At 44.0% G+C, this 11029-nt stretch overlaps 1 protein-coding gene across 1 annotated transcript; it reads right to left on the reverse strand.

Annotated features, from left to right (window-relative positions):
* Positions 1 to 3848: 3848 nt before the first annotated feature.
* On the reverse strand, positions 3849 to 7229 carry LOC126519280 (uncharacterized). The gene is made up of 4 exons (XM_050168907.3): positions 7028 to 7229; positions 5215 to 5380; positions 4159 to 4276; positions 3849 to 3980 (listed from the first exon to the last, which is right to left on the reverse strand). The coding sequence occupies exons 2-4, from the start codon at positions 5289 to 5291 to the stop codon at positions 3849 to 3851; spliced, it is 327 nt and encodes a 108-aa protein (XP_050024864.1). The 5' UTR covers positions 5292 to 5380; positions 7028 to 7229.
* Between the last annotated feature and the right edge of the window lie 3800 nt (positions 7230 to 11029).

The raw sequence follows: 11029 nt of genomic DNA on the forward strand, positions 1-11029 counted from the left end.
CGTCAACAATAGGCTGGCTCCCCCGGTTCATGTTCCCTTGCTTCCAAATGGCACCCCGGGTAGTCTCACCAATGGCGATGGCCATTCGCTAGCGGAAACACGCGTACGCCGTAGGGCACGCGTCTTTGCAGCACTGCAAGATACCACGGCCTACGTTCGCCGTGTCCAGCCCCGTAGTTGCTGTGTCGGTGCAAAAAAAAAAAAAAAGAGAAGTTACTTCCGACACCCGTAAACAAGGGAACGACCCTGCCGCCCTACCCCCCCCCCCCCTATACCCCGCCCATCCCCTCACCACCCCGCCTCATTTTTAGTTATCGGTTACACCAGCTCGCCGTACACACGAAAAGGGATGAAAGAGCACTTTGCTTACATGCAACTCAAAGAAATGCTAGGGCTACCAACAACCTCTCCAGTTCATTCACCTTCTTGCAACGCTGGGGCATTGTCAACGCACGCGTCCCGTAAACGAGAAAATCTAGAATATGGTCTTCTCGAAAACTTTTTCAAGAATCGTAAGACGTCCGTTCTTTCCCCCGCTATTGAAGGAAGGTCGGTTGGCTATGTGGAAGAAGAGGGGAATGCTATATATTAGAGCGCGTAACAAAACATTTCATTATGACCTTTTCTCGATAGCTTCTGGAGTGTGGTTCCCTATTTAACTACGTGCAGCGGTAGGCGCAACCGGTTTGGCTTCCATGACTGGAATACTACGTTGTACAAATGCGCAAATGACACTCCTATTGATGCAATTCCTAATTGAGCAGAGCACGTCTCTTCAGCTTAGACTGCACTGACTGCCTATCAGTCATGGACACCACTTGGTTTTCCATGGTTGACTATGTCTTTACGGCCCGGCTAGGCACCACATTAGGGAATGGTTAGTTCAGGGGCGCTATAACGTAAAACTATTCCAAACTTTTCTATTCCAATTCTGCTATCAGCCCTCCACGATTGGTCAAAAACTTTTTTCGACCACCCCCACTTCACCTGTCTGTCAGGCGACGTCATGAAAACCGCGATGCCTCCCCATCTGATATGATGTGTACACACTGATTATGCATGATTTGACAGAAAAAAGAAAACAGTTATTTCTGATTCGACCCCTTTTCGCCATAGCCCTCGGCTATTCGTAAAAAGATTGTGGGCTGCACCCACTTCAACTGCTTGTCACGCGACGTCGCAAGAACTCACCGCGTCAAAGTGACGTGTACGTGATAAAGATGCATTAATATGCCGAACAAAACTGAATTTTCTTCGGAATAGCCGCAGGCAGCCCCGTTCCGAAAGGAATAAAAGATGACTGCCGCCGATCGCTCAGACGCTGGCTACTCGCACCTGCCGAAAAACATGGGTGGATTTGCGTATAATAAAACCTCTTGCGTGGCCGTGTAACGTTTTCGAGCACTTTCGGCACCTTTACCCCCTCATTCTGCCAACTCTTCTTTGCTGAGGGTCCGTTTTAGCCTCATTCTTGAGCTTCCATTGCATGCCGCCACGAGTTTAGACCAGCCACCGCAAGCTAAGTAAGGGAAAGCCGACCACTCGTAGACGCCGGCATCACCCTCTTCATCCGGTTATCGACTTTCAGTGCAGTGGCTCGACCCCATCGAATTCCTCTCCACTTGAGCATTCTCCTCGCCTCTTGTCAGCCAATCAGATACGACAAGCCTCTCAGTGTAGGCAATGTTATTCGTTTTTTAAGCAAACAAAAGTGACCTCCTATGATCGAGGAGAGGGTTTGATTGGTCTGTTCAGACAACCCTGCGGGTGACCGCCCGGTGCTTGCGTTGGTGGTTACGCAAATTTGACGTCAGAAGATTGGAATAGAAACATATTGGAATAGTTTTACGTTATAGGGCCCCAGGCTTGTTTAAGGTAGCCGGGCTATTGATCAAGGGCCGGGTGTAATGGCATGGGGTTCTCGGTTTCACCTACACTCTTTTGACGCGTCTATGACTATTTTCGTGTAGAAACTAGGTGTGACAGCAGAAGTAATTGCGCAAAAGCTCTTGGCGCGCCGGTTATCCGGTGCATTCACGTATTTCACGTTTTTTCCTCCAATACCTTCGCTTCCGTACCTTTATACGTCTAACGTAACGCATAGTAGCAAGTTCACGTAAGTGTAGTTTAGTAATATTTGCTTTGCTAAGTGCCATAACTATAAGAGTGAGTTATAGCTTCATGTTGGCCATACCTGCGCCGCGTTCTTTACGCGAAATCACACGAAACACATTTCTTTTTAAACAGTCAACACGTGAAAAAAAATATTCCCTGGAATAACAGCGTGGTATAACAGCGTGGCGTGGTGTGGACGCGCGTATCGTGAAATCAATGCCGTGACGCAGGACTACGTCATGCCTAAAATAATCTGTAAAAGTTTCAAGTGTGTCCGAATCCTATTCTAGACTCCTAAGTTACTGCGTAGTCATAACAACCATGTTGTCATGGTCATTGCTAAAGAAAGAAAAGAGTAAAGAAAATGAAATCTGATAATGTTACAGAAATGCCTTTCTAGCTGCGAAGGGGCAGTTATGTCAATTACATTCCACCCATGTATAAGAACCAGGTGCGACGCGCTGTCTTCGCCGCAGATGAAAGCAGATGTAGTTGCAATTAGTAACAAAAATCAGCGATGTGAAATCAGTCGTAAATAAAACTCCTGAGAAACTGCTGGAACATGCTGTTGCTTTGGCACCTTCTTGACAAACAAGGGGGATCGCTACGCTTGAAAAAGCGAGGTAATGGTTCGCATGGCGCAGTGGTGGCCAATGAGCAAGCCTTTAATTTTTCGCTGTTAAGCCCAATTACGCTTGCTCAATGCTCATTGGGGAAAAGCTCTTCAACGAAGATGTCGTTGTCAAGAGCTCTCAATGCTCATATGAACAACTGATCACATAAATGTTAGCCGACGCCGAAGGCTACACTCTAAAAAATCGTCCGTTGTATTTACGGGAATTCGGCCGTCAGTTTTGGCTGCCAACTTGTTCCCGTAAAGATTACGGATCTCCGTTATTCTTAGTCACGGGCCTTGCTTGTGAAATTCACACCTTTCCCGTAAAAATAACGCAGACCTGTAATTTTTTTACGGGTACCGTCAGTAAAATTTACAGTTCCTCCTGAAAATCGCTCGTCAGTTGTTTTACTTTGCTATTAAACACCACCGTTACGGCATCAATTCCGCCGGCGAAAATGAAGCTAGACACTGCACAACTGCATCTTTAATTTTAATATTAACATACTGTCCCTTAAAAACAATATATTTGCGTACTGTACTTTTAATCGCTTGTTTCACGCGGTCTGACTGTTCCAAATCTGAATGTTCTAGTCAGGGTAGTCGGGATGCGGAACTCTTCCTTTCCTGCAACAAAATATATCGCACTTACTGACTGAAGCTGAAATAGGCTGCAACACAACTAAGCACCAATGCAGTGCAAATACCGCATCAGAGAAAATATGCAATATACTGAGACAGCTGCCAGTAATTTGCAGGTAATTAGGGGCACCATAATCCTGGCCACTATTTTGTACCGATGCCTTATTCTTTGCTATTCTTATAATCCACCACAAACGGCTGTCTGATCCTATTGATAATGAGGGCACACCGTCGCTCTGACCACTGGCCAAGCACGAAAAGCCCGAAAAAGTACAGAATCGGAAAAGGCATCGCTACAAAATATCAGCGCTGTCAACGGAACAAATAGAAATAAAGTAAGCCAGCAGCTTAACTTATTGTAATGGCCAGCTCACTTTTTGAAACACCAATGATACAGAATGAAAACTTTACATTGGAAAACATCCAGTGATGTTTTCTAATGAAGAACAGATATTTCAAAACACTTTATTGCACTTTATGTAGCTTTAGAATAATTTCTTGTGTAGATGACTTGGTGGAGGGGAACCATTTCTGTAGTTCGCATTGCAAGGTTCTGGGCTGCTTGGCAGATGAAAAAGTATCCCTGCGTGTGGTCAACTAGTTCATGCTGTGGGGCAAAGTAAAAAGAATGACTCAGTGGGCTTCCAAATGCTATAAAGAGGTGCTTACATAGAATTTGAGTGCGCTTGAAAAGAGTGGTTTGCATTTTATGATAGGTAGAATGACATAACATATTTTCAAAGTTAGCACAAAACAGAGAAGGCAGGTATATGGGGCAGACTTACCTGGATGTTCCATTCACACTCAGTAATGCGTTGCACCAAAGCAAGAACTTTCTTGCTGACCGCCACATTTCCTTTTTTGCCCTTCCTTCCACGGTCTGGGTTTATGCCAAAAAATTCCCTAAATGCCCCCCCCCCCCCCCCCCACCAATAAAGAGCCTCTATATAAAGCCCATATATAACGGCATTAAAGAAATGATTCGGATAATCTGGAATTTTTTTAAATGCCACAGCTCACGCTGATTTCAAACATAACATACAAATAATACGATTTTTTTGTTTTAAAGAGCACCAGCCTACGAAAGGATTTAAAGTTGGACAAGTTGTTTCATGAGCAAGTTGAATAGAGAACAGCGGAAAAAAAAAAATAGTAACCGACAAAGCCTGCTGTGTACTTCTCTTGTCCCCGATTTTCGTGCACCGTTTCTCCACCTAACACCCAGGAGATGTGACTTTTGACTTTTATCATACAGGTGCATCTGGTGTAAGGTGCACGTGGGAGGTCTGACTGACTTTCATCATAGAAAAAAGCCACAGATGGGTTTTGCTTTTAGATGCAACAAATCTCTAAAGTACTTTCATTCTTTAATGTTAACACATTTTACCTAAGAATATTTTAGACCTGCTTATTACCTTGGGGGCTTGCAAACTGAATATAAATCTCGCTGCTCTAAATATGGGAGCAGCTTGACCTTCCGATTAACTCCAGTAATTGATGGCAGCTCGCAGCAGGAACCGGAACGCATTACTTCTGTGTAATTTGAAACTTAGTCCTCAACATTTTACAGATTTACAGACGTGTACTATGAAGCTGAAAAAAGCGGACTAAGCTTCAAATAGTCCAGTGTTAGTTTTGATTACACAGAAGCAATGTATGCTGGTTCCTGCTGCCAACTACCGTCAATTTCTTGTATCAAGCTAGGAAATTGAATTTACAATATCCACAGCACTGTTAAAGGTGCTTGTATACAGTTTCTTTCTCTTAAGGCCAGTATAATATATGCTATTAATGCGCATGATGCAAAACAATTACAAGCATAAACAGAAAATAAAATATACCTTTGTATGAATTCAAGTGTGCATGACGCCTTCTCTGCATAAGAAATGTGGAAGCAGAAGTAAGCTGGAAACAGCATGAAGAATGCTTGCTTGAACGTCTTTGCTGCTGCCACAACATGGCCATCAACAAGCAATAGGTACTCTTCAGGAATCCAGATGTCATTACCTAAACAAAATGAAAAGAGTACTTGTCACTTTTACATGATAGGGCTGACTGCTGCATCAACTGTTCTGTACCAGTCGTATGCAAAGTATATGCATTCCAAAAGTTACGTTCTAGGGCACTTTCTAATTTTCTCTGATTGTTGTGTGCCACTTGTTCCTAAACCAGCAGGTCTTTAGCTTTCTTTCAACCACAAAATAGTGTTGCAGGAAAGAAACTATAAATGGCTTTTGAAAACTATTTTGGGCAAAGTTATCAAGAGTATTTAAATAAATAGAACTGAAACTATAGGCATCCTCGAACAAAAAGAGCGTGTACCATGTGCATACCCATTCAAAGACATAAATTTGCGACAAACTTGACCCGATTTTTTTAACCATTCCTGTATATCTGTGCTTTTAAACTTGACTATGACTCATTTGCATACCGTTAGCAGGTTACAAGCCATTGCTATACAGTTACTTGTGAAGACTGCTGGCACATAAAAATGCAGACACTGGCTCTCTGGCAGCATACTCAATAACAGAAAGCAACCAGAAAATGAACTGAATATTAAGGATAGGTCCATGTAGTTGGCAGACTGCGTAACCCATGGAACTGCTATATAAAATATATGGAAGAACATTAAAACTGCTATTGTGGAAAAACAATTTTGCATATTGCAAAAGCAACAGGCTCAGTGATCAAATGTATGCTCTTTCACTTGTTTTCAGTCAAATTAACTATATAGCATGCTCATACTTCCCTACATGGTGCGTACGAAGATCACAGTTTAAAGGGAATAATATCACATATTGGGTGCATTTTGTTGCTGAAATGTCCTGAGAAAACTGAGTACTAAATGTTAATTTTCGCTGTTGAGTAGTAAGCTCTGTCGTTAACATAATGAGACACTAACATACTAGCAGCATAGGATATTCACAGGAAGTCATTAGTTATACTTTTATCACAGGTTTTATGGCTTATGTGGAAATTATAGAAATGGTGCCAGTGAATGTTTATTGCAAGTCAATATTTGTAAAATTCAAGAGAGAGAGAGCATGCGGCTTAAAACATTTGTGCTGAAATATCGGCTTCAAGTATACCAACATTCCATGTTGGTTTGTAAACCCTTGCATATGGAGGTCTCAGTTGTAGAACCATATGGAATGCTAATGTACTTGGCACCAACATTTCCAGCCAAATATTTCGAACTAGTTGCTTGCGTTAGATATTTCCAAAAATGCGCCAGCCTAAAACAATAACTAGCCCCAATTCTCCGATCACTATACTTGGTGTAAAACAGAGAAATAAAGTTACATATTTTAGTTTATTACACCATCTTAACGTTCATTTCACATTATATTGACTTCTTTTCTCAATAACTAGACTGTAAACACCAAATTTGAATGGTCTACCGTTCCGTAAATAAAAGAGGCCAGTACAACGATGTCATCATCACTACTGCCTGCTTTCTGTAGCATGGCAGTGTAATAGGACAGCCCATAACTGCAAGTGCCTCATGTAATTCCTTAAGGTAAATCATCAAAACACTCTGGGCTATACGGCTGCTACATTACAACTTCTTTAAGTACTTATCCAATAAAAATTGAAGCTTTTTGGCACCATTTATAGTCAACGAAATGCCAAATATGCTTTGAATGCACGTACCTGCTGCGATTATGCAGGGAGAAAGCGCTGTGTCCTCAAACCAAATCAACCTGTTTTACAATGAGACATGGCTGCAAATGCGTCGCACACAGTCCGTGGCATGCGGGCACACCAAAGAGAGAACGTCCAGAGTTCCTGCGGTGACGGGCGGAGAAGAGAAACATAGTTGAGGAAGCCGCAACGTGAACCACCTCGACTTCCCCAATGGACGTCACACTCTGGAGTTTTGCAAGACGCGTAGCGCCACCTGCCGGTGCGAAGAGGCAGTAATTGAGTAGTGCGAAGCCCGACTCCCTTGCTAAGTTGCCTATGCAGCTAGCGACTGCGAAACAACGATTTAACTAGATTTTGGACCATATTGCGAGTGTTTTGCGCATTTAACACCCAGACAGAGAGCTATGAATTTCTACGCTAGTCGGACGCGCCGCCGAACTGCCATAAAGCGCTTGCTGGCTCACTCTTCAGACTGATGGCGGAAACGACGGCAACCGCGATAGCTCCGCGCGCTACGAAGAAACGCCGCAATCGACGCTACTGTTGTGTTGTAAATTGCAATGAACGGGAAGGAGCGAATAACAACGTTCAGTTTTACCGATTTCCATCGCGATCGTATGAAGGGGAAAGGCGAGAGTGCCGGATACGGGCCGTTCAACCTGTTGGGTAATCGGATTACTTGTATTCCCCACAACACAGCGGCGCGCATGAGAAAGTGCGACAATTTTGTTCTTCTGTAATTGTGTTGCCTAGCCCTGATGGAGGACCGTGGTGACCAAGCAAAAACTCAAGAATCTGCAACCGCCACTTTGTTGGTAACAGAAAAAACAACGTTGCGAACCATCCTGCTTATGTGCAATCGATATCTACACCTTTTAATAGACGTCCGCCTCCGCTTGACTCAACAAGTGGAACGGAGAGATTTGGCAGGTTAGCTTAAGCAAACATTTTGGTTCGTTTATGTATTCAAAATCCTGTTCTAGAGCATCGTTGTATCGCGAGTTCATTTCTACTATCGGTATTTTGTATGTCCTGTGCCGATACAACAAGCACGCTTCGCAATGTGCTGAGCCTGCTCGACTGCGTTTTTCAAATGTCAGCAATAAAGTTGCTGTAGGAGCACTGGATGAGTAATTGCGAAGTAACGCACGTGTGTAAAGAAAAAAAAAATGTCGCGTTTATTTACATTTATTTGTGCGCGCTTGCTGCTCGAAGCGTCTGCGAAAAGTTCAAATTAAGGTACTTAGCGATGCTGTAGCTCTTGCGAGAAAGAAAGATGCTGCGCGTAGGCACTGTAGGAAGCTTACTTTCGTTACGATCGCAGCTGTGTGCTGCCTTGAAAAACGTTTTCTGTTTGCTGGCCTGGAAAAGACTGTGAAAGGATTTACTCTCTGTAAATAATTGCGAGACAAAACATGACGATAAAATAGATAAAAATATAGGAGATGCTTAAGTCTTGTGTTCAGGATATATTCAATATGAACCAATTTGAAATGCTTAGATTTTTATGCTGATATGCCTACAAACAAACCTGATGCTCTCTGTACTTGCGAGTTACAGAACGCCGAAATAGCACTTGAGACTTTATTTGATATTGTACACGTACTTCGCCCTGCTGAGCTTCATTTCCGAAGCGTGGATGGGCGGAAGAAGCTTTCCAGGTCCTTGATATTTAGGAAACCGTGCCTCAACACAAACGAAAGAGAAGGGTCCATTGTGGCCTATGCACCTTCGCTTGCGGACAGCTCTCCTTGCACTACTCAGTTCGCACCAAGGCTCCGATGGGGGCGCTGGTGACGGGTTTTTCCGCAGCGCCGCCTGGGCATAGTCTGAGGTCTATGGCGGCTGCCACCCTCGCTGCCGCCGCCGCGCCGCGATCTGCGAACAAGGCCACAACGCTCACAACAAACAAAGGCGGCAGCGGGCGCACGAAAGCATGCAAAAGTGACGAAGAGCACTGCATCACGTGTAGTGCTCAGACTGGATAGCGAACAATTTGCAACAGCACTACCACGTGCGCACTTCAATGAATGTGCCAAACCCGTTTAAATCAAAAGCGGGAGAAAGCAAACATGGCGAAGCCGAAGAGTGGCGCGGAAGCGTTCCGCAGGCGACACCGCGGACTTGGCAAGCTCAACCGCTAGCTCAACACTCAAACGAGATCGCATACGCTTCGCAGAACACCATTGACCCGTGCATATTGACTCGACCTACATGCACTTACAAGGCGATCAACCGTTCTTCTTTGTGTGCACTTGTACGATTTCCACTTGGCTCTAAAGCCGCGGCGCCGGGACGGCCGAAGTTGCTGTAGCGTGCGCTTTGCCTTCTACAGCGCGCGCTAATGCCTCTGCGCATGCGCGTTTCGCTCCCCGCGAACGGCCGGCGCGCCAATGAGCATCCGCGCAGCTCGTCCTTCTTCTCTTTAAACTCCTCTCTCTTCGTCCCTCTCCAGGCTCTCGAAGCTTTTTAACGGCTGTGGCGCTGCTTTCTAATTTACGGTATAGATTTGGCATGTTTTACGGCATATCTGCCGTAAAAAAACGCGATTTTTTACAGTGTAGAGACATGGCTGTTTTTGGAGTATCGTACCTGTCTAAACGCTAGTCTGGTGTTCAAACCCTCGACCATATTTTTGCAACTGAATGCCGCCAGAGCTACCAATTTGTACACGGCGTACTTTTGTAGGAACTAAAATGCGCGTGATGTCATCTAATTAGGATGAAACTGGAGATTCTAGCTCTTCCAAATATACCGAGTATTCATTCGCGCTTATGCATAGGAACCACCTTCAGGAGGGCGGGCGAAAGGGGGAGCATTTAGTTTCAGGCATTTTGGCGCATTTCGTCGGTATCCACAGGGACCCGTTCAAGCACATGTCAACATTATCATTAGCATTTATTTACTCTTAAGGGCCCCTAATAGGGCATTACGTAACAGTGGGCGGTGCAATCAACTTTAGTAAACAAAGGCCGCTTACACAATGAAAAATAATCGTCAGACCAAAAATCAATAACATGGACATAAAAACAAAAAAGCCTAACACATTTAATTGAGATGACACAATTAGGGCCACTACACAGCATTATACGTAGACGATGCTTCGCAGAAACGAGAAAAGTTACCTTCGTTCACTATTCAATAAAGCAGCTATTTCCACTCATCAGTAGCAAGTGCAAGAAATGATCGGGTGACAATGTTGGTCGAACCATGTAATCTTTCCACTCTAAAAGAATTCAACAGACGACGGGAAGTTCAATGTGGTGAAAGAAGTACTGTTTCCCGTAGCTCCGGGAAATTGTATAGCGGCTTATAGAAGGATCACAGACGTGAAATTTTGCGACGTGTTGCTAATGTGGAAAGCCCAAGAGTTGTTTTTATATCACGGACGTTGGGTATTGACAGCCTTACTTAAAAGCAATAAAGGGAGCCTCATTATTTAGGATCACTTCTAAGGCATCCGTAGGTACTTGTTCCTTCTATTTGCTCTTGATGATGGTGACGATGTTTATTGGCATCGCCTTTGAAACGGGTCCGGGTAAAAATTCTGTCAGCATGCTTGAATTATTCAGGTTTTATTATATCTATCCCTATATAGCCTATCCGGTCGAGATCTGACTTTCGTATTTAAGAGATCTATAAATATACTCTACCACTGCCCACACTTGCAATGGCTCCGGTTCTGTCAATCTCTTCCATGCTTTTCTCCCACCAATACTGTAATAATCTCTTACTCATCTCAACTGTTCACCAGTTATTCCTTCCGTCTACTTTGAATCCCAACGCTACAAGAAGGTGGACCTTGCCGTCTGGTCTCGCTAGATCAATATCTTGGCATTCCAATACAATGTGCGAGTAGTTTCCGGGCTTTTCTTGCAGCACAAACATGCGTTATGCTGTGGTGTATATTTGCTCAGGTGTGTTTTTGTTTTCAGGAAGCCAGCTCGGGCCTGAAATAGCGAAGCACTCCCCTTGGCGTTATCATACAGATTTTCTCTCTTGATTTCT

This window comes from Dermacentor andersoni, chromosome 10 (assembly GCF_023375885.2).
Source record: "Dermacentor andersoni chromosome 10, qqDerAnde1_hic_scaffold, whole genome shotgun sequence".
Taxonomy (NCBI): Eukaryota; Metazoa; Arthropoda; class Arachnida; order Ixodida; family Ixodidae; genus Dermacentor; species Dermacentor andersoni.

Excerpts from the sequence above, each read along its gene's own strand:
- LOC126519280 (XM_050168907.3), bottom strand. The coding sequence starts at position 5,291 with ATGCTGTTTCCAGCTTACTTCTGCTTCCACATTTCTTATGCAGAGAAG. Across the intron at positions 4,277-5,214 it reads ACACTTGAATTCATACAAAG|GGAATTTTTTGGCATAAACC; the intron begins GTATATTTTATT and ends GGGGGCATTTAG. Across the intron at positions 3,981-4,158 it reads AGTGTGAATGGAACATCCAG|CATGAACTAGTTGACCACAC; the intron begins GTAAGTCTGCCC and ends TTTGCCCCACAG.